Below are 23,703 nucleotides of genomic sequence, written 5' to 3'. Positions count from 1 at the left end.
GGCAGAAAAAAATCTTCAGATGTCAGTCTTGTCCCATCACAGCGTTTAAAGATTAGAAGAACTGCCAGAGATATTTTTATTTAAACCAAGGAACACGGACTCAGGATTAATTATTTTGACACAGAATGAAAGACTCAGGCTTCATTTATTTATTAATTTATACACTCTGAAGAGTTCTTAAAAGAATTTCTAATATCTTTATTTCTTTAAAAATGTTTCATTAGTTTTCTAAATTATGAGAGTTAATATAACTGGAAAAAACCAAAACTCAAAGTCAATAAGGGTATAAAACTCATCTCCCCTCCTTCTGAAACCCCAATCTCACATCTGGGGTAATGGTGGTTAACAGCCTGTCTGTATCCTTCCAGATGTTTTTCTATGAGTACACAAAAATCTGACTGGACTTTACATCCCAGTCTTAGGAGAATCATGTGATCAAAATAAAAGCAAAAAGGACTGAAGGCTGCAAATCGAAACTTTCCCAGATCTGACTCCGAATTCCTGTTTCTAGAGGACCGCACCCATGTGGCTCAGTGCGTCCAGCAGTGCATCCACACCTGCTTTTCTTTTTCGCTCTGAGTTTGGATTAAGAGTAAGGGCCCATAGTTGAGTAGGCTGAGCTCAAAGGTGCCTGAAATTACTACTTTAGCAATTCCTTCTCTTTCAACTAATTCCGCCTCAGAAAGCCTTCTGAAAAATGCAAATAATTCAGGGTGTGGTGTTCTTAATTCCTTAGTCTGATTATCTAAAGGGGATTGCTTTCTTCTTGGAGAGATAAATACCAAGAGACGAGGAGCTTTCAAGTGCGCCTCTGGCCAGGCTTACCTCCCGGCGGAGCGCAAGGGAAACGAGCTGACTGCACTGCACTGGGCCTTTCAAGCCAGGGCAACCCCTCCATCCGGTTGCGCCGGGCTTACCTGGGGCCCTCAAAGTTGTGTCAACAGCAACTCGGACTCACCTAAGAATGCAGTGCTCTGGCGAGCCGGCGGGGGCGCTGGGATAGCAGGGTGCGTCGTGGTCCCCGGAATTCCAGCGGGTGGGTGTGGTTAGCGCCAAGTCCCCGTCCAGCGGGGGGAATGTATGTCACAGTTCAGCCATTAAGGCTGCACCTAGGTATCCGCCCTGTCCCTTGGGCCGCGGCGCGGGTTCGAGGCCCAGCGTCTGGGCACCTTGCGTTTCTGACTTCCCGAGACTCGCCTGGAACCTCGAGGAAACCCTCTGCAGGACACCACAAAGAGAACTAAAACTCCTCTCTCGCCATGTTCTGGGCGGCTTCATAAAACCGAAGATGGCGTGGCAGTGTCAAGTAGGTGTCATTTGGGCACCTAAGAGGTAGCGGCAGCTACTGGATGGGCAGAGAGCAATGGTCAAGTCCCATTTTGGTTCCCCCTAGCTACCCCCATCTTCCATGGTGGAACCCTGGGTTTTGCGGGGGCACATCTGCCTAAGCACTTGGCGGCCGGGGTTCGGTCTAGGACCCGTACAAACTGACTCCGGCCAGAAGACGCCACTGGAGTCCTCACCAGGCCATGTGCTTAGTTTCCCAACGTCAGATGTACTGCAAGAGGGGCGACAATAAGAGGGATTCAGGTTAGACTGGAGTTGGAAAATAGTTCTTTTGAACTTCGAGCCGCCCTTTTTCCCCGAGGGTCTAGTTCTTGGGGTCTCCTTCCCCCAGTTTAAGCCTTTGCTTTCCAGGTGAGGGCCCGGAGGGTCCCCGGATGCCAGGAGGAACACCAGCCTGGGCGGGTCCCGCGCGCCCACCGCCCGACCAACTGGAGCTGTGCCTTCCCCAAACTTGGGGCGCGGGGCGGCGGGCCGGGCGGGGCGGTGACGTGAGGGGCGGTGCCGGGCCTGATTGGCCCGTGGGGCGGGGGCGGGACCAGGACCGGGCCGGGGAGCCCCGAGGCGGCGACGGCGGCGCCGGGACCCGGAGCCGGAGCCGAAGCCGGGAGTGAGGCGCAGCGGCCGCGGCGGCAACAAGTGCCAGAGCTGAGCCGAGCCGGGGCCAAGCCGAGGCGGAGCCGTCCCGCCGCGGACACCACCCGGCCGCCCATCGCGGGCGCAACGCATGGAGCGAGAGCGGCGGCGGTCGCCGGGCTGAGCCGCGCGGAGCGGCCGGGACGTGGATGCAGCCGCGATCTCCCGCCCCCGCCCCGCTGAGCAGGAGCTGCTCCCGGACAAGGTAGGGCCGGGCGGGTGTGCACTCCCTCCGCCTCCCTCCTCCCCAGGCCAGCTCTGCGCCCTCCTAGCTCTCTGGTCCCTGGCTCCCCCTCCTCTGGCCCATCCTCTCTCCCTCCACAGCCCAGTTCCTCGCCGGTTCCGGCTTCGTACTGGCGCCCCAGAGCAGGAAACAGTCTCTAGGTGGCTCCTGCGGCGTTTAGGCGTCCCGGTCCTCCCCCTCGGCCCCCCGCCACCTTCCTTACCCTAGAGGAAGAGGATAACGCAACCCGCGGCAGCCTGTCTTTTGAGCTTCCTGCCCCACTCCACCCCCAACCCCGGGACCCGGGAACATCTCCGCCTCTCCGCTGCACCCCAACTTCCGGGGGAGCGCGCGACGGGGTGATGCAGGCGTTGGGAAGGGGCGTCTGAGGCCTGGCGTCCTCATCTGGGTTGCACAGGCGTTTTGGGGAGGGGGCCCTGCTGGATTTCGCGCTACACCCCCACACCCCACCCTCGCACTGCGCTGCCTCCCGTGCCGCATGGGGAGATCAGGTGTTCTGTGAGCTACAGGGCCGCCAGCAGTCGCTCCCCAGCCCCATCCGCCTGCCACTGCCACCTCAGGGTCCCTAAAGGCTGGTTTCTGTGAAACTTAGGAAGAACCTTTTGCTTTGACCTCTACAAAAATATTCCACACCGCCCGCGTTGAATGATTAACCCGGCTACTTGACCGAAACCTGGGGAGGGGGAGGGGTGGGTGCTGCGGGAGCGTGTCTAGCCGGCCTCTGCGAAACACCTGGAGTGGAGCGTGGACGTGGGGCTGCTCGGGGCGGACTCCTCGAGGGCTGCGGGCGCGGGTCCTGACGGCTGCCCCGGGACGGCAGGCGGACCCTTCTGGAGGCAATAAAACTGAGTCACCTTAATTTCTAGGCCACAGTGCTTTCCACTTAGGGCTGGGGAGCCCCAGAACCCACTGGCTCCCCATCAAGTGGGGAGGAGCAGCCGAGATACTCCCCACAAGTGTCACAGCGTGAAAGCTCATCTCTGAAAATAATATATACGTTTTAAACCTGGGTTGTCGAGGAGGCTCCCTCTCCTTCTTAAAAGGTAGGGGTGGTATGTTTGTCTTTGCTCCCCTGCCCCCCATGGTCTCCTGAACTTCCCCAACTTCGTAGAACGGTAGTTTGGAACAATTATACCATATTCTCTTGCTGCTCCCTTGTTGGAGCCTTGCTGTAGATTTCAGATTGCAAAGCCAGTTGGTGAATATGGGCTTCTACTTGTCGTAACAGATCCTTCCAGTGTAATTTTGCTCCGGGGAGGTAATAGGATGGTTAAAGAGGTGGCCGACAGGGCCAAGAATGGGACTAGGAAGGCGGGGACCCAGCCCAGTCCTAGGGCTCTCAACCCGAGCCATTGCGTGGTCTCCCCCATGTGTTATCTGACAGCTGCCCCAGAGGGAGGATAGGGCTGGGCGGTCACTTCTTCCCACTGCCCTAGTTCCCTCTTCTGTTTCTTTTCATTTATTTATTTTAAAATTTTATTTATTTATTTATATTTTTGGCTGCGTTGGGTCTTTGTTGGGGTGCGCCGGCTTCACATTGAGATGACTTCTCTTGTTTCGGAGCACGAGCTCTAGGCTCGCGGGCTCAGTTGTTGTGGCACGTGGGCTCAGTAGTTGTGGCTCGTGGACTCTAGAGCGCAGGCTCAGTAGTTGTGGCGCACGGGCTTAGTTGCTCCGCGGCATGTGGGATCCTTCCGGACCAGGGCTCGAACCGAAGTTCCCCGCACTGGCAGGCGGACTCCCAACCACTGCGCCACGAGGGAAGTCCTTTCTGTTTTTTTTGAATAGAGGTTATTAAGACTGGTGGAATTTGGGAGAATGTTACAGAGTCCCTGTGCTCTTAAACCAGATTGGATTTTAAGACCAGGGAAGTTCGGGAGCCCTATAGCACTCTACTTGAGTAAACCTTTTCCTACTGCCAAGCCTTTACAAATGTCTTTCCCTTTAGATCTGCCATTCGGAAGTACTTTTTCAGTTTGGGAATACTGCTTTTTCCCTTGGGAATCTTCCTGCAGTAGGGGCTCACTGCTCTTCATTTAGTTTTTGTGCAGATGGCATGTGTATGATGGCAGGCCTAATTCTCCATAAGAGTTCTGAGTTCCCACCTTCACTGTTCACTGGTCTTGATTCCGCCACATACTGTTCTGTGACCTTGGACAAGTTGTTTATCATCCCTGCCTCATTTTCCATGTCTGGTTTTGGGATGGTAGTGTCTTCTCTACAGGATTGTTTTTGAGGACAAATAGGATAATGTTTGCCAAACTCCTAGCTCTGCATCATGGCGGGGGTGGGGGGGGCGGGGGTTAAGAAGTGCTTAATAAGTGATGGTCATTGTGTAATCAATATAGAAGTTCCTCCAGGCACCAACTTCCCCTTACCAAAAACAGTAACCATTTAGATTTGTTGGAGAATGAAATCAGCCAAATTTGGCAGATGGCAGATAGTTTTTAAAATCCAGGGAATGAGGTAATCTTTTGAGGAAAATAAACATAATATGCTTGTAAAAATTATGAATTGTTTTTTTTTCCTGGGTTTCCTGGATGGAGAGTTGAGTATATATAGGTGGCTTGTAATTTTGAAAATTTCCTTGTTTTTAAAAAAAACCCACAATTTAGATTTCTCTAATTCTAAGATACTAAAGGTTTGCTAAAAATAGGAAAGTGGAACTGAGAATTCATGGTGGATTTTTCACTGTACAGTTTGCTCAGATGCATGGCTTAAAAAAAAAAAGAGTTACATTACGAAATGAATGAGAACCCAGAAAAGTTAATCATTTTGCTTTACCCGGTGCATTGCTGGTATAAAGCTAAGATGTTCTGGATACAAATGTGTGGGGCTTTTTCAGCTGATGCAGGGATAAGTGAATCCTTTGTTTCTCAAACTTTGAAACTGTAGGAGAGGAAAACTTTTCTCTTTTTCCCCTCCAAGTTCTTTGGCTGATCTAATAATTAAATTGACATAAGACAGATTAATTGGAGGAAAACAAATTTCATATGTACAAGGATAAAAATATGTGATTCAAAGAAGTGACCAAAGCAGGCAGCTTTCATACCTTTTAGACAAAGAAACAAATACATTTGTGAAGAATTGACGAAACAAAGGGTTTAGGGTGACTGATGAGTGAAGAAGTAACAAGGTTTGTGCAGGCTTCTCAGCGCTGAATTCCCTATCTCTGGTGATAAGAATGCCTTCTACCCTCCTGGTGCAAGGGAGGGTACCTTCCTACGGAAGATTTATCTCTTGTTTTCACGGGGACAAAGGGGGGTCAGAATGTCCTTACACTGGCTGTTTTCTCAAGTAACTTTAATTCAAAATAATCATTGTGTCAAAGTGACATATCTTGGGGTGGCATATTCTGCTTTCCTTCAAAACTTTTAAGTTTTAATGTTTTCTGACAATGCTGGGTTTTTTTGTTTTTGTTTTTGTTTTGTTTTGTTTTCCCCTCTAACCATAATTTAGGAATGCTGAACCAGGGCTGTGAATGTACTTAAAGCACACTCTGTTCTTAACATACTGGGTCAGTGCTTTTCATTCATTCTAGCTTGCTTAATAGCTACAATATTTGACTCTACTTAGGTTGTGTTTTTTTTTTTTTTGACAGTTTTATTGAGCAGTTTGTTAAGGACTTTAAAAATTAATAAATACAAATGGTTACTTTTATAAACATTGAAATTCTTGCATCTGGGATAATATTTGGTTATGTAATCTTGCGCATGCCCAATAGTGGTGCCTAAGTTATCAATGCTGAAAAATTCTCATAAAGGCCTTTTGGTCTTATATGCAAATGCTCAGGAGAAACTAAAATCATTTCAGTCAATTGCCTGGTACTTTTGGTGTGTACAGAATGTTAAAACATGAAGTAAACTGGGCTCTGAATTTGAAGGTTGGGTTTCTTGGCTTGCATACTCAAAAGCACCCAGTAAAGACCATACAACCAACAGGTGTGGATCCAGCTGTCCCTCCCCACTTCCCCAAAGGTGGTAAAACTGTAACTAGGTGCTTGCCAAATTTATCTCCAAATTGTGGATGAATAAATTCTTCTCTCAGGAGAGGCAATTACCGCTTGACTAAGATGTATATGTAGTGTGGGGTGAGGCTTTGAGCGAATTGATGTAATGATTTCATCATCACCAGCTGATGATGAGGCTTTGCTAGTCTGAACAAAGCTTTGGTGGGAAGAACTTGCTACTCAATGGAGAATTTGCTTACTGCTGGGAAAAGTTATTTGAGTTTTCTGTTTGTTACAACTCTGCTTTGAGGTTTTTACACTCACTGTGTTGCCTCTACTGTGAGATTTATGCACTTTGCCCACCAGCTTTGTCTTCTTGCCTTGTCTTAGTTTTTGTAACAAAATTCAAACTGCTTTTGAGGGTCAACATTGTTGATAAAGTTATAATGTATGTCTTGAAATATTTTATGTAGTTTTATTTAGGTACTTCCATAGATAACTCTTAAGAATTTTGTTACAAATTATTTTCTGTGCATCTATGAACATTTCTTTAGAGCAAGGTTTAAAATTATTTTTATTCTGATGTGGCTACAGACAGGAAATTCCCAGTAGCAAGGAAATTGATACTTTCTACTTTTCATTCTGTGGCATTTAAAAATAAGTTTATTGTTCAGTTGCCTTCACTCTGATGTGATTAGGATGTACTTCACTTAACCAGAATGTTTTTAAAAACTGATTATCCAAGAGAATCAATTCTAGAGTGTGGTCAGGTTCTGTCAAATAGTGGTATGATGGTTTAGTGGTTAAAGAACATGAACTTGGAGTCAATCAAATGAGGATTTTTTTTTTTTAAACTTGAGGCGTAGCATACAATAAAATGTGTAAAGTGCATTAATATTAAGCGTGCAGCTCATGAATGTGTGTCCACCACCAGATCAAGAAGAAAACGTTTTCAGTACCCCAGAAGGTCCCTGTGCCCCTTTCCAGTCAGTCTCCAGCCCCTAAAGGGAACCGTTATTCTGACTTGTTATATCATCTTAGATGTGCTGCATATCGTCAGAGATTGGTTTTTCCTGTTCTTGAACTTCATGTAAGTGGCATTTCCAGAATCAGAGTGTGTAGTCTTTTGTGAAGCAGACCTGGATTTGAGTTCCATTTTTGCCACTTACTGTGTGATGGTGGCTACTGTGTGATAAATTACTCTAAGCCTCAGTTTCCTCATTAGTGAAATAGGGGAGATAATCTAGCTCAGATTTGCTAAGAAAATTAATTTGATCATGCACCTAAAATACCTAGCACTGTGCCTGACATACACACTGTGCCTTTGCCCCCCTTTTATTTCTTTAAAAAGATGGTAACTAAAGCAACTGTATCTTCTGTGTTTTGTTTTTTTTTTTTAAAGTGACATAATTTTTTTTTAATTAATTAATTAATTTATTTTTATTTATTTATGGCTGTGTTGGGTCTTCGTTTCTGTGCGAGGGCTTTCTCTAGTTGTGGCAAGCGGGGGCCACTCTTCATTGCGGTGGGCGGGCCTCTGACTATCGCGGCCTCTCTTGTTGCGGAGCACAGGCTCCAGACGCGCAGGCTCAGTAATTGCGGCTCACGGGCCCAGTTGCTCCGCGGCATGTGGGATCTTCCCAGACCAGGGCACGAACCCGTGTCCCCTGCATTGGCAGGCAGACTCTCAACCACTGCGCCACCAGGGAAGCCCTCTTCTGTGTTTTAATATGCTATTTCACTATAAAAGTTGTGTAGGTCTTTTATTGAAAGTTAGAAGCCAAATCTTTGTTGAGTCAACACTTTTTTGATGTAGCATCAGCTTAAATAAGACATATTATTTGTTGATAGTTGATCCCCTGTTATTTTTAATTGACATTTCCTCTGTAAGTCATAAAATGACAGTCATTGAAATGTTCCATTTAGAGCTGATTGGTCACCTGTGTGATGTGAGCTAAGGTGCAGTGATGACAGCTAGTTTACACATGTTTATGAAACCCATGAAAGAGTTTAATTTAGATAAGAGGCATCAGTAAGTACCCAGGATGCCCAGAACAATGTTTTACTACTTTATGTTTTGTAAAATAATTATTTCAGAAGTGAAAACACAGGGTCAGTTGTTAATTACATGCTTCATACAACCCATTTAAAATGTTTTCAGTTTTTACAGTCTTCCTCTATAAGTGGTATTGTATATTCAGTGGTCTCATGTCTCCAGTGTATGTGGGTTTTGTTTTCTTTTTTTTAATACTTTTTATTTTTGGAACCATTTTTTAAATGTAACTTGATGGTACTATGGCATTCTTTCTAAGAGACTTTTTTCTTATGTTTATTTAGGGAAAAAAGTCAAGATAAAGTAAAAGAAAATAAAGTTAATTCCATCTCTTAATACTGTAATTACTGTTAACTGGGTTGAGATCCTTCTAGGTGCTTTTGTCTACATCTGTATACTTCTAGAATGAGACTAAGAAAAACATGTTGCCAACGCTTTAGGCAAATGTAAAGCAGATTGTATGGGCCTTCCTAGAGATACCTGGCTGAGAGGACAGAAGACTTTGAAGGTCTGGGTTCAGATCCATCCCCACATCCCTACTTGTGGCTGTACCATGGAGTCCCCAGGGGCTCCATCAGAGGGACTCCTGTCCTCCAGATTACAGTAGCCAAGGGGGAAAACCTGTCCTTGGACAACTCCGCCCACCCCTCCACCCCACAAGACCTCAAGAAGATATATAACAAAAGGGCCAATTTGTTCATTTAGCCAGCATGCGTTGATTGAGTGCTTAGTGGAAGTGTTGCACTGTGCTTGGCCCCTTGTGTATTCCTAGATGGGTCAGGCACAGTTCTTGCTGTCAAGGAGTTAGCAATCTGGTGGGAACTCTAACCAGGAACTGATGAAAGAGCGGTCTGGTAGAGGTGCAAGAAAAGTGCAGTGTTGGGGGCAGCCAGGAAAGGCTCCTGAGGAAGTTGTGTTTGGGCTTAGCCCTGATGGATGAATAAATAACTTTTAGGGGCAGAGAAAGGAGGGCAGAGGCAGTTGGGGATTGCAGGCTTGTAGCGATGTGTCAGGGGAACAGCAGGTGATCCTGTGGGTTTGGAGGGCATGGTGCTTAGGGAGGGGTAATAGGACACAGTGCAGCCTTGATGACCATGTGAAGAAGTGACACTTGATAGTTACGGAGGTGATGGGGAGCCATGGAAAGTTCTTGTGGAGAGGATGTGGTGACATATATCATGGTCAGGCCTGTGTTTAGGAGGATGACTTGAGCCAGAGAGGTGGACGTGAGGTGAGTGTGATCATGGCTCCAGGTCATTTTACGGCCTCCTAACGGGGCTCTCTGCTTCCTATTTGCCCCACAGCAGTCTATTCTCAGAAAGAAGCTGGGGGGATATTTAAAAACTGAAATTGCTTTACCTACTTCTCTACTCAGAATCCTCCACTGGCCCCTAGTCTCCCTCATGGTAAAGCCAAAGTTCTCTGTCACCTGTCAGGCCCTTGGCTCAGTTCACTGCCTCTCCTACCTCGCCCCCAGCTCAAGTCTCTGCAGCCACGCTGGCCTTTGAGCTATCCAGTCTCTGGCCTTTACACTGGCTGTTCCCTCTTCCTGGAATTGTCTCGCCCCCTTCCGTCCACCTTCCCTCTGAGAAGAGAGGCTTTCTCTGACTGTCCCCATCCTTATCCCCTGTACTGTGCTTTATATTTCCTCTAAGCCCTTAGCAACCTTATGATAATGGACCATATAACTTCATTCTTTGTGGTCTGTTTGAAACATTGCTTAGTTTAAGTAGGTGCTTGATATTTGTTGAATTAGGTCACTTCATCAGTCTTGCTGGGGGAAAACTGAGGGCCCAAACCAGGTCAAGGACGGTACAGGATTAAAATGGAATCTTAAAAAAGAAAAAAAAAACAATGGTTCTGAAGAACCTAGGGGCAGTACAGGAATAAAGACGCAGACGTAGAGAATGGACTTGAGGACAGGGGGAGGGGGAAGGGTAAGCTGGGACGAAGTGAGAGAGTGGCATGGACATATATACACTACCAAATGTAAGATAGATAGCTAGTGGGAAGCAGCTGCATAGCACAAGGAGACCAGCTTGGTGCTTTGTGACCACCTAGAGGGGTGGGATAGGGAGGGTGGGAGGGAGACGCAAGAGGGAGGAGATTGGGGATATATGTATATGTATAGCTGATTCACTTTGTTATACAGCAGAAACTAACACCATTGTAAAGCAATTATACTCCAATAAAGATGTTAAAAAAAATAAAGAGGATGTGGTACATAAAAAAAATAAATAAAGTGTATGTGTGCCTGTGTGTGTGATTTACTTGAAAGAGAGTGAGAGAGAAAAAGATAGTGGATGGGATGAGATTTGGAAACCAATTCAGGGAGGTGTGAAGGAAGTGAGCTACAGATAGGGGTACGTTGGGACATTTCTTAACCTCGGGACCCGGAGGCTGTAGTGTTGTGGAAGGAGGGTCCAGAGGTTGGAGTGTGGGGTGAAGGAAGACCCACCATAGGCTTGAACCCAGAACCGTGGAGAGTGCCCATTTTGGGGGATGGGGCCAGGAGCAAAGGCTGCCAAGATGCAAGAGAACCAGTAGAGAATTGGGGTTAGGGGATGGATGGTCTTGAACTTGGGGTGGGGGTAGGGATGGTGGCCAGCAGTGTTAGGTGCTCTGGGAAGTCAGGAGAGGCAGAGGACTGTGAAGATTCTAGAGGGGTGAAGGGGATTGGGAAGGTCAAGGCACAACAAAGGGGCGTGACAAGACATGGAACCTTTTCAAGAAGTTGTTGGAGAGGGAAAGAGCAGCCTGTGCCTGGAGCTACTGGAGAGGAAGAGCTTTGAGGTGGATGATGAAGTGGAGATCGCCGTTGATTCAGGACCCCAGGGGAGCAGCAGCAAGGGCTGTCCCAGGGGACAGTAATCTTGTGGGGGCTGGGGATTGACTTACTGAAAAGGGAGACTGGTCCATGTGGAGAACTTGAAGTAGATTTTGGTCCCTGAGCTGACATTAAATATCTTTGTAACCATGGCAACCCACTTAGCTTGTTCCCTCCTTATCCCCACCCCCTGCATAATAGGAAAAAACCTGCACAGACAAGCTCATATGTTGATTGTTTGAATCCACTGCAGTCATGAATATGGACCATATTTACGGTCCATGGACCATTAACTTGCTAAGGCTTATAATTTGTGCTTTAGAATTCTGTTGTTGTTTATTTTCTTTGAAAAACACTTAACATCCAAGTGCTTCTTGAAGTGCTTCTTGTTTTTTGAGTCCTGATCAGGGAGTAACACAGTTGTTTAAAAAAAACAAAAACCAACTTCAAGTCTGGGTCTAGATTGTTCAGTGAAAAGCCTGGTGATGTTTTCAGAATCAAATCTATTTGTCTTAACAGTGAAAGGGTCAAAGTGGGTTTGTTACAAATACCATCCTCTATAAATATTTAACCTTTGGGACTAATGACATGTATTTTACATTTATTATTTTATGGCTAAATTTGATGCTTGTTTATAAGGAACTTATGTAGCTTTTATTCTTTAAGTAAATGAGATGCAACCCTTTTATTTTTCTTCTCCCTTCACCACAAAAGGAATTATTTCCTTCAGATGAACTTAAAATATCTCTCATGAATAATCCTATTTTTAACTGACTGCTTCTGTCTTTGAATTTTTTTTCCTCAACGTTCTGATGGATCCTCTTTAGAAAAAAAAAAGCCTCCTTATAATGGAAATTTTTAATCAAGTGCAGATAACAGAGAGTGATATAATGAAGTCTCAGGTAGCCATCTCTGGTTTCAGCATGATGGCCTCTCTTTTTTTTGTCCCTGCCCCACACGTGACTAAGATGCTATGTGAACACCACCCAGAGTGGGAGGACAAGCTCATGCTGGACCTCCAGGTGTGTGTGTGGGAGTCATCAGTGTAGAGGTGGCAGAAGTTCTGGGAGTGATTGGACCCCCCGAGGGAGGAGGGAGTGGGCACAGTGTGCAAATGACACTGAGAGACACAGAGATTGCTGTGGTCCCCGATGTTTCCAAGGAGGTGATAATCTATGATATATGAAGGTGACATTCACAGAGACACTTAAAATTAGGTGATTTAAGAAAACAAATTTAGGGTTACCAGGGGTTAAGGGGGAGGAGGGATAAATTGGGAGATTGGGATTGACATATACACACTACTATATATAAAATAGATAACAAATAAGGACCTACCGTATTGCACAGGGAACTCTACTCAATACTCTGTAATGGCCGATATGGGAAAAGAATCTAAAAAAAGAGCGGATATATGTATATGTATAACTGATTCTCTTTGCTGTACACCTGAAACGTAACACAACATTGTAAATCAACTCCGATAAAAATTTTTAAAAGTAAATAAAATTAGGTGATTTAAACTGCTTGGTAAAAGAGGCCCAATTTCTAAGCTGCTCAGCAGTGTGCTCATATATTGAGCAAACAACATGTTCTCTTTTACTTTGACAACATAAATTTTTCTTGGCAGGTGGCCAGAGAAAGCGATGTTACTATTTCATCCCTTCCTTAAATATGTAGACGTAGAACAGTTTCCCCTTTAATAGAACATTTGGACAAAAAGCCAAAATGTCACTGTTTTGAGGATGTATATTTTAAATCCATGTGATTAATTTTGATATTTAAAAAAAAAATCTAAGAACAGTCCTCAAGCACCCATCTGTAACTTGGTGAAATTGAACAACATTTGAGAAAGGGAGAAGAGGCAGGAAAGGAATCTGGGAGATGGAGGCTGGGAGAGAGGGGAGCCACTCTGCTTGTTTGGTACCCCATCCTGAAGTTGCCACCCCAGGGTCACTTGTCACTAGAGAGGTTGTCTTCTGGGAGGAGGATGGCCTCTGACTCTGGAGAAGAGGTGGTCTCCCAGGGGGACGTATTTTCATCGGATACTCTGTGTGTGAAGAGCAGAGCCTGGTGGTCAGCAGTTGGGGTGCTTTCACCTCACAGTTACAGCCTGTGGGTTGGGGAGCCTCTTGGTCCTGCCTCCCTCCAGGGTGAGGAGAGTGGATCTCAGCTCACCGGGAACTGTTCGGGCTGGGAAGCATTGCTGGGGGTAGGGGGGCGTCTGGGTAACTAGCTCTTGGCAGTCCTTTTGAGGGGCTTCAGTTTGGGGAGTCCCAGGTGCTAGGAGGAGAGGATTAGATACAGTGCACTAGGGGAACCGAGGGTGTCCTTATGGAGAAGGCAGTGGGATTTGAACCTGTACCTTTAAGCGTGGGGGCAGGATTGAGAAGCAAGAGAATGGATGTCTCAGGCTGGGAGAGCCAGCATGAGCGATGGTGTGAGTGAGGACAGCAGTTGTTCTTAAGGGCTCCTGGGCCCCAGGAGGGGGTTTTGAGGGTGGCATACTTAGATCTAGGATGGGGTCTTTGTGAGAGCACTTAATGAGGACAGGGTGCCAAGCGCTCTTCCATCCTGGCTGTGCCATCCATGCAGTTCTCTCTGCCTGTCTTCAAGTTTGGCAGCAGCTGAGATGGACTTGCAGGCCGGGAGCTGCCCATTTGGGTTCCCAGTTCCTGCCCCCTCCCTCCACTGTCCATCTTGGGAACCTCAGACAAGTTTCTGGAAGCAGTTCACTTATCTGTAAAATGAGGAAACCTCAGTAACCACTGTGTGTGTATTCCCTTGGGCCTTTGGCACGATTCCTGGCACATGGACAAATGTTACCGAGTCCAAGCTTGTACAGCTTGCTGCATGACGGGCCAGTAAATCGAGAGATGAATTGTTGGGGCGAGGAGTAGGGGCTATATTCGGAAAGCCAGCAGACTGAGAAGATGGTGGACTGGCGTCCAAAAGAACCATCTTTCCTGGGTTAGGATTCAGGCTGCTTTTATACTAGAAGGGGAGGGGGTGTGGCTGGTAGTTGCAGACTTCTTGGTGTCAGAATCCTTTGTTCTTGCAGCTGTCCATGTAGGTGTCTAAAGGTCATGATGCTCCTGTAAACCTCCAACGAGACAAACGTTTTTCTCTGTTCTGCAGCTTTTTGTATGAATGGGAAAGTGTTATACCTTTAAAGGTCAGAGCCTTGAGAATGGACTGTCCTGTATATTGCAGGCTATAGGCAACATTCTTAACTTGTAGCAAAAGCAATAGAACACAAAGGTTAAAGTAAAAGAAATAGATTCAATATGGAGTCAGATTTCTTCTTCCCTATTACAAAAGCAACTGGTGAATGGGTAGAGGCTGGTGTGCAGTTGTTAATTTTTCTTGCTGTAAGGAGTGTCCCTGGTACCTCCACCCCATTTCTTCATTTCATTTCTTTTTTCCCCCTCTCTCAAGATGTCAGACCTGTTGATTCCTTTTATTTGAATACAGCATTATTTACATCTCTGCACATGCCAATTCTGTACAACTCTGTGATCCTCATGCATGTTTTTGAAAGAGTGAGTCAGGCAGTGATCTCAAAGCTGCTTCTCTAAGAGACTTCAAGTGGCTAAGCAGGGAGTCCTGGCGCCCGAGGCACGGCACTTTATGCTCCTTGGTGTCCCCTTGTGTCCCCTTTGTTGTACCCTTTGTTGTACCCAAGGGCAAATGCTCTTTAAGGAAATTTGTCACTGGAAACCTTCATCCAAATAGCCAAGAAATTGAGACTTCCCAAGGCAATTTATTAAATTATTTAAGAAAAACACAATGAATGTCACTGGTATTAATGCAATCCCAACTTGCAGCATGTTCAAACAATGTTTATTTTGGGAGATATATTTTTATTTTGGAAATAAATGTAAACAAACGTGAACTTTTATTTTGCAAGAGTTGATGGAGGTGCTCTCAAACCCTACATTTCATGGGGACAAGGATTATGAAATTTAATAGAATTGGGAAGGGCATTGGTGATTTGAAAGAGTTTGTAGAGTACCTTTCGGAAGTGACATAGGTGAATCTATGTCGGGGAAAATGACAGATTGAATTTGGCTGCCCAAGTGCTTAACATTAAAGTGATTGTTTTAAAATCTAAAAAAATTTACTTCTCTTTATGGTCATTTACTATAGGCCATGGAATTAAGTGGTGAGGAATGATGTGATTTTGAAAGTCAATCCTGAGCGCCTGCAGCGGCGCGGGTGGTCACGGGCGCGCAGGGGCTCGGTCGCGGGCTGCCAGGCCATGCCGCGCGGAGTTTGCGGCCGGCTCGCCTCAGCGCTGCGGGGGACACGCGCACAGCCGCCCGTGGTCGCCCAAAGGTGTGTGCACGCGTCGGTGTCGCGGCCGTCCCCAGAGCGAGCGGACGCGGGAACCCCGCGCCTTCGACCCAGCGCTGCTGGAGTTCCTGGTGTGCCCGCTCTCCAAGAAGCTGCTCCGATATGAAGCATCAACAAATGAATTGATTAACGAAGAGTTAGGAATAGCCTATCCAATTATTGATGGGATTCCTAATATGATACCACAGGCAGCTAGGATGACACATCAAAATAAGAAGCAAGAAGAAACGGAGCAGCATTAGATCATACTTAAAAACGACAACACACACAACTGAATTTTCTAAATACCATCCACCTTTTAAAAAGTCAGAGTGGCGGGTAATAAGTGGAGGGGAAGAATGTTTCTGTCTCTTCCTACGTTGACTGTCCTTATTCCGTTGGTCTCGTTATCAGGGCTGTTATACTCGGCCTCCGTGGAAGAAAACTTCCCACAGGGCTGCACTAGCACAACCAGCCTGTGCTTTTACAGTCTGCCCTTGCCGATTACCATACCCGTTTATGTGTTCTTCCACCTTTGGACTTGGATGGGTATTAAACTCTTCAGGCATAGTTAATACAACCAGAGCCAAGATGGTATATCCTAATGATAGGCTTGAGTGTCTGTCTCTGAAAACTCAACTACATGGAAATACTGGACACCCACTTAATGTGCAAGAAAGATGCTTTGCCTAGCTTCTGTCAGAGGTTTAGGACTGGGGAGGCTTAAGCTGCAGAGGCTTTTTTATTGTACTTTGGTTCTGCCCTTGTTTTTTGAAAGTTCTTATTTATACCTGGGGTATCAGGAGAAACATTTCAACAAAGTGTCTTGTTGGAAATTAACAGCCCCAGCCATCATCTGATGACTTTATTTCTTATCCCATTCATAATTAAAAGTTACTAATTTGAAATCTTAAACAAACAAAAAAAAAGTCAATCCTAAAACTCTGAGGAGAGTCAACTTTTGATTTTGTTAAATTAGTCTTTTTTTAAAAATAGATTTATTTATTTATTTTTGGCTGCATTGGGTCTTCATTGCTGCGCACAGACTTTCTCTAGTTGTGGCGAGCTGGGGCTACTCTTTGTTGCCGTGCACAGGCTTCTCGTTGCAGTGGCTTCTCTTGTTGCGGCGCACGGGCTTCGTTTCTCCACGGTACGTGGGATCTTCCCAGACCAGGGCTTGAACCCATGTCCCCTGCATTGGCAGGTGGATTCTTAACCACTGCGCCACCAGGGAAGTCCCGTTAAATTAGTCTTTGAGTATTTCATGCATTTTACTGTGTAAAATGACAATAATCTCTTTTCCAGTACCTATGTGAAAATAGTCTTTCTTAATTGGTTTCACCAGCTTTTCTCTATGTGTGACTGTAGACAGAAGTAGCCCACATAGCGAGCCCCAAGTTACCTCCTCCCCGCCCCATCTCTGTCCACCAAGATTGCCAAGCCGTGGCTGATGGCCTGCTTGTTTCCAGAAGCACTTATACAAGGTCAGTTTGATAACTTAGTTTATGTAATATAGTTTATATTATATAATGATAACTTGGTTTCTAGTCCAGTACTGTAATTTATGCTTGAGCACTTTTATTAAGTTTTAATTGCCTTCTTCCTCCTCTCCTCCCATCCCTTGGGCCTTAGTTTGTTTACAGATTTGTTTAATCATATGAGACTGCTTCCTGGGATTTTTTTAGATGATGTCCTGCATTGAGATGACACCCAGTGATGCTGTCCTGATGGGTGAGGGTGAGGCATGGAGGGGAAAGCGCAGGAATTGGAAAAGGCTTATGACAGTTGTGAAGAGGAGTGGCCTGGCCTGACACATAGACAGCCAGGGGCCAGGGAGGGTCTCTGGGGGGCCCGGAAATGTAGTGCCTGTAGTGCCTGTAGTGAATGCCATCATTCAACAATGATTTGTGTGGAGCAAAAGATGAAAAAGGTCAAAGAATAGAAATTTTCCTTTATTTAGTCCTCGTTCCTTTACTGCCTCTCCCCGTTTATGTCCTTCTTGTCCTCAAATGTACTGACTGTCAATATGTTGTCAGGGTGGCAGACGCTAGAGAGACTGAAATGAAATTGAAACGGCCCAGCCCCTGCTCTTGATGGCCACGTGCCCTGTGGGGTGTGTAAGACTTGTTACCGAAGAGGTGTGGTAAGTCAGATAAATATGTGTGAAGTGTTAAAGACAGCAAAGAAGAGGTGTGGTAAGTCAGATAAATATGTGTGAAGTGTTAAAGACAGCAAAAAGGAAGTAATAAAAACCACTGTCTGGGGGCGGGGCGGGTTCAGGGTGGTGCTGCTGCAGTCGGCCTTGCTGGCCTTGTTTTTTATGTTGATGGCTCAGGATTGAAGCTCCGACTATGAGAATGCGACTTTGTCACTGATGATGGTTCTCACTGCGGGACTCCTCCCTACGCTGACCCTGGGCAAGCCTCTGTGCCTCTCTGCATCTTGGTTTCCTCTTCCGTACGGGAGGTGGTTGGAGTAGATGAGCTATAAGGCCCTGGAAAAGAAATTCTTGTAGCTTCTTTTTGGTAATGAACTCGGGACATGGTCTGTGTGTGGAATGCGTGTGCATGTTCCAGAGAAAACAAGTAAAAGGGTGAGAGAAAACAGTTTGTGGCCAACACTTGCTCTTCCATCACCTTTTCTGACACGGCCAGTGTCGCTTCCTCTCAGAACCTGGAGAGCTGGGCTGCAGGCCCACTCGGATCTAACCTCTAGCAGGTGGGAGGACCATCCTGGGATCCCTTCAGCCTCAGGCTGTGGTGCCCCGGGGAAGGGAGGGGGAGAGGAGAGGCAGGGCTTTTTCTGCATAAAAGCTCTTGCCAAAAGGGTTTGCCCAACAGGTTTGTTAGATTGGGCTGGTTGAAGCTGCTGCCATCTCTCATTCCTCAGTGTGGATTAACACCTACCACAGAGCTGCAGGGACTCCACCCGGAGCAGGGGCGGGGCCCGCCTTACCAGACCAGGACCTCTGGGCACCTTAAGACTACCCACTGGTTCCCTTCTGGAGATTCTGTCTACATTATTCCTTTCTCATGCTGCTTAAAAACAAAACGCAACTGCCTGGCTTTCTTTGAAACTGCCTACATCTTCTTGGTATCCACAGATGCGATGATTTCACTTACTAAGTAATTTTTTTTAAGTGCAACTTTATTTGAGGATTCTTGAAATCTTCTTTGAGCAACGAGGTTGTGTGGTAGAAATAGTTTAGACTTGGGGTCAGGGTCCAGGGTCCAAGTGCTGGCTCCACACAGATTAGCTTTGTGACCTCAGAGTAATTGCTTCACATTTTTGAGTTTGTAAAGATTAAATGAGGGTTTCCCTGGTGGCGCAGTGGTTAAGAATCCGCCTGCCAATGCAGGGGACACGGGTTCGAGCCTTGGTTTGGGAAGATCCCACATGCCGCGGAGCAACTAAGCCCATGCGCCACAACTACTGAGCCTGCGCTCTAGAGCTTGCAAGGCCACAACTACTGAGCCCTCGTGCCACAACTACTGAAGGCTGCCGCGCCTAGAGCCCGTGCTCCGCAACAAGAGAAGCCACTGCAATGAGAAGCCCGTGCATTGCAACAAAGAGTAGCCCCCCCCCCCCGCCACAACTAGAGAAAGCCCACGCGCAGCAACGAAGACCCAGTGCGGCCAGAAATAAATTAAAAAAAGATTAAATGAGGTGAGAATATCCCGGTGTGGAAAATGGGCAAAGGGCATGAGGAGTGGGAAGTCAGGAAGGAAGCACATGAATGACGATGGGTCAGTTAAAACAAGCAGAGGTCCTTTTTTTGCGAAGATTAAAAAGAAAGACAGTGTCCACAGTCAACGTGGAGAGTGCTGTGCTCTTGGGTGTGTACAGTGAAAGGATAAATCAGTCTGGCTTTTGTTTTTGGTGGGGGATGGGTGGGACGGGGAATAATTTGATTATATTCTAAATGACTTTAAAAATGTATGTTCTCTTTGTAATTTTTCCAAAGGAAATAATAAGACAATGGACAAAGATGCACATATGAGGCTGTTCATCAGTTTTTCTTTTTCGATTATAGGGAAAATCAGAAACAACTCGTGCTTTTTTTTTTTTTTTTTTTTTTTTTAAGTATTAGGCTGCGCGGAGTCTTAGTTGCGGCACGTGAGCTCTTAGTTGCAGCGCATGAACTCTTAGTTGTGGCATGCGAACTGTTAGTTGCGGCATGCGGAATCTAGTTCCCCAACCAGGGATCCACCCAGGCCTGCTGCATTGGGAGTGCGGAGTCTTACCCACTGGACCACCAGGGAAGTCCCCGACTCGTGGGTTAGTGATTAGTAAGCCAGGCCAAATGCCTGTACTCTGTCAGAGGTGCATTAGAGATCTGATGATAGAAGATGAACCCCTCAGATCATGCTGTCTTCCGCTTGTGAACCTAATCTGCTTTACAGAAGTTAAATCTCTGAACACAATAGCCAACTGTATTTGTAATCAACATGGACATCCAATTTGGAAGTTCTTCATTTTTCCCTATTTCATATTCTTGTGTGATTTAGTCAGTTTTCTGTTTGTTTGTTTTTTTTTTAATAGAGAGGCTGTGAAAGAAAACACATTCCTACAATCCCTCTGGCAGCAGCATTTGTTATGTTAGATGTAGGCATGGTGCACTCCCATCCCGTGGAGAGCCCTTGGGCTCAACAGCGCTTATCTGTTCTCTCCAGTGGCCTCAGCATCCATCTGCCCACAAACTGGCTGTGTTGGTCTCTGCATACAGACACCCTGTACCCACCCCCCCACCTCTTGTCTGCCCTGCTTCTCCTCACATCTCTGAAATCTACCCTGTTTCAGGCCCCACTCAGGTCCCTGCCTCGTCCTCTGCTGTTGACAAATGGACTGTCTAGTATTTATTGCTTGTCTATCAATTCACTGTACAGGACCCATGTTTTATACACGTTTCCCCTAACTCTGGACTTGAGTAACGGTGTTCATGGTTGGAATATGACTTTAGGTTGGTGATATAGAGATCTCTAACTTGTATCAGTTTTTAACTATTGCCTGTCAGCTCCAAATTCACCCTTTGTTGCCTGATCTGTGGAAATGGATCAGAGCCTTCAAATATTTTTCCTCTGCCTTCTCTAAGTTGAGGGCTCTGAAGAGGATGTTGCAGAAGAAAGAGATTTTCCTTCCTGGTTCCCAGAGTCTAGAACCAGGCTTCCTGTAGAGCCTGCTGTTTTTCCTGCGGGTCTGCAGGCCACAGCTCTCTCCAGCATGTGGCTGCTGTGTCCTCTCTCCGGCTCTGGCAGCCGTGGTAGAAGGGGGAGCCTGGGCCCAGCCCAGGTCGCTGCTTCTCTTCAGCCCCGACACGTATACACACTGGGAGCCCCGTGATCCTGGCCGTCTAGTGAGCTGGCCACCTGATCTTTGTCCTGAGCAGTGGCCCTGAGCTGTTCCTGTCCGAGCCATGCACTGACGTGCTAAGCTACTGCAGAGGGAGGCCTCTCCAGTTCCTGTTCCAGCGGCAGCCGGACTCCCTGTGTGTGCACGACTCCTTCCGCACCCTCGTTCTCTCTGCACACCGTCCCAGCAGTCTGCAAGGTTTGTTTCCTGAAACCCTCCTGATGGGGACTCTTGCGTGTTCCAGGCTTTGTGCCTGCATCCCAGAGGGTTGTTCCTGCTCTCCTGGTGACTGGACCATCTCTGGCCTGGGCACCCAGGAACTGCCACCTATACCTACTTCAACAAGCTCTGAACCTTTCTTCCACGCTTGTCCTTTTTTGGGTACTTTTCATCTGGTGCAGGGCATTAGAGTTCTATTCCATCTTTATAGTTACTCAATTATTATATTTTTAAACTTCCCCTGCTTGAATTACTGTGTGGTTTCTGCCTCCTGATTGGACCCAGACTGAAATACATTCCATGTAACCCAACTAAGCAAACGGAAGGATGAATCAAAGAGAACTCTTCTAGGGATTTCTCTGAGGGCTTGTTGACAGCCTTCCAGACTATACTGGTTTGTACATAGGTCCTGGAGCTTGGAGGGGAAACACTTACCAAACCATAGCCATGTACAGGCTCTTAACAAGGGCTTCCAGAACACGTGAAGCTCCCCAAGAAGTGACTGCCTGCATTGCAGCATTTCTTTTCTAAAATGGTTTCCCACCTAGGTAAATAGATGCCCCCAAGCTTCCAGTCTGTACCGGGGCCTGCCTTCCTTTACGCATGTTCACCCTGCTATCATGGCCTTGGTGGGGGTAACACTTGCTGGAGGTCCTCCCCTCACCAGGAAGGAATGTGGAGGCTTCTCTCTGTGGGGATGGGATGAAGGAGAGTTGGCTTGGGTGTGCTGCCAGAGGAGGGATGGAGCCCTCACCTAGAAGCACCGCTGAATCCCACGCTCCTGCATTCCCACACTGGAGGGCCTGGGCTGCCTGCGGGAAATGAGGGGCTGGGCTGGGCTTTTCACCACAGTTTACCTCTTCAAATCTTGCCCGCACCCGCCCAGGTGAGACAGATTTCTTTAAATACATATGTGTCGTTGACTAGCACACATATAAGTGATTTTTCCTGTGTCATCTCTTTGGAGAAAGGGCATGTATATTTAATTAATCTAATTTCTACTGAACATCTGTATTCAGTGAACTTGTCCAGATGACCCAAATACCTTTCTATTCAGCAAATGCTGAATGACTCTCAGATGCCATGTGCTGGGGTAATGGTGGTGCAGGGTGAAGACCTTGATCACAGAGGATGCCCTAACTCCTGGGAGGTGGGCTCTTCAAGAGTGACACTTGACCTAATTTAGGAGTAGAAGCTCTTCAGGAAGGCATGGCAGACAGAGGGCACTCCTCGGGTGGCAGAGTGAAGCTGGGATTTTTCTGGAAGAGAAATGTGTTTGCTGTGGTTGGAGGTTCAAGTGTATATGGTGTGGAGATGGAAGATGTTGGCAGGAGCTGGCGTGCAAGGAAGCACAGATCATCATAAAGGGACCAGAAGGGCATGTGAGTGAGAAGATTGGAGGAATGAGGCTGGTATTTAGGCTGGGGCGTAACCTTGGGCAGGAGAACTCGCAGAAGAGGGGAAGAAGCCATGAAGCCCTAAGCTCCAGGAATGGAGAAGAGAGGCGTTTTAGAAGACAACACAGTTACAGTTAGGCTGTGAGGGAGCCGTGCCATGTTGGTGGTGGTGACCAAACCAGGGAACAGCATGAGAAGGGAATGTATGTACAGGGGCTGAAGACTGAGTAGCTGGGGAACAGGGCATGTTTGGGAGCTGTGGGAAGTAAGGCATTGGGCTCCTGCCAGTGGCAGAGCCTGAATGGGATACAGGACAGGCGAGGAGGAGGGGCAAGTGATGTTACAGAGGTGGGAACACAGATGTGCTGGATGTGGAAAGCAGGGGGGGAGAAGCAATTCAAGGTCCTGCTGGGGAGTGCACATGGGAAGTTGATCCATCGCCGAGGGGGGACCCAGGAAGAGAAACTCCACGCGGCATTTACTATCTGGAGTTAGCTGGGTCAACTTGTGATACTTCTTCTGGAGGTAATGTTTAAGACGATGGATAGATGGGTTTCTAGAGAGAGAATATTTGTGAAAGAGGCAATGAATGACAAAACTTGAGAAGTATGCTTAGTGTTTGGAGGAGGAATCAGAACCCGTGAAGGAAAACTATTGAAAGCCCAATGCACAGTAGACAACACCCTGGTGTGGTAGGTTATATCATCCTCATTTTACAAATGAGGAAACTGGGGCTCAGAGAAGTCAGGCAACTTGCATAAGGTCACACAGCTAGTAGTAGGTAGCATAACCAGAATTTAATTCTGGGCTCTCTGACTTCAGGTATCAGACTAACTATGGCTCTGGAACATTTCCATCCTCAAAACATCTACGAGGCTTGTTTTATAATGACATAATCTTATACAATGAAGATCTAAAATTTTTACCAATTTTACTAAAGGCAGGGGCAGGATGGCCTCTGGGAGGGTTAATTCCCTGTCATTGTTTACTACATTTTCCTCTTTCTCCTTTTCTGAAAATTCTATGCATGTTTATTGAAAGAATGAACTTAGTGATTGATTTTATTTTAAATGATAAATACCATTTGAGAAAATCAGCCACATTGGGTTTTGGGGGAACTATAATCAATGGGGACCAAAACATGTCCTGTAGACACTTTGATGTACAATGTCACCTGTGGGGGCATGTAGGTAAATAGATTCATCATATGTACTTTTCCCTTTAAATTTTGAACATGAAGGGTACTGCTAATGACTATGAAACAAATTCCTTGAATTTAGCTGATAGTTGTTCTAGGACTTAACAGACCAGAAAGCAGTCAGACACATGTTCTCGCTTCATGCCAGCTTC

At 46.5% G+C, this 23,703-nt stretch overlaps 2 protein-coding genes across 3 annotated transcripts in view; both read left to right on the top strand.

Moving 5' to 3' along the window:
- Nucleotides 1–1,920: 1,920 nt before the first annotated feature.
- Nucleotides 1,921–23,703, top strand: part of B3GNT2 (UDP-GlcNAc:betaGal beta-1,3-N-acetylglucosaminyltransferase 2) — a 31,710-nt gene continuing 9,927 nt past the window's right edge. Inside the window, exons 1-2 of one of the 2 annotated variants that reach the window (XM_036872742.1) lie at nucleotides 1,921–2,185; nucleotides 16,734–16,872. The gene's annotated coding sequence lies outside the window, so the exon portion shown is untranslated. The remainder of the gene's footprint in view (nucleotides 2,186–16,733; nucleotides 16,873–23,703) is intronic. The other variant, XM_036872741.1, reaches the window with a different exon arrangement.
- LOC118905853 (phosphatidylinositol N-acetylglucosaminyltransferase subunit Y-like) lies at nucleotides 15,651–16,361 on the top strand. The gene has a single exon (XM_036872744.1). It carries the CDS (start codon nucleotides 15,748–15,750, stop codon nucleotides 15,961–15,963), a length of 216 nt encoding a protein of 71 aa, XP_036728639.1. The 5' UTR covers nucleotides 15,651–15,747; the 3' UTR covers nucleotides 15,964–16,361.

The sequence above is a fragment of the Balaenoptera musculus genome, chromosome 13, assembly GCF_009873245.2.
Source record: "Balaenoptera musculus isolate JJ_BM4_2016_0621 chromosome 13, mBalMus1.pri.v3, whole genome shotgun sequence".
Taxonomy (NCBI): Eukaryota; Metazoa; Chordata; class Mammalia; order Artiodactyla; family Balaenopteridae; genus Balaenoptera; species Balaenoptera musculus.
Note: the sequence above shows the minus strand (reverse complement) of the source record. Positions and strands in the feature narration are given on the sequence as shown.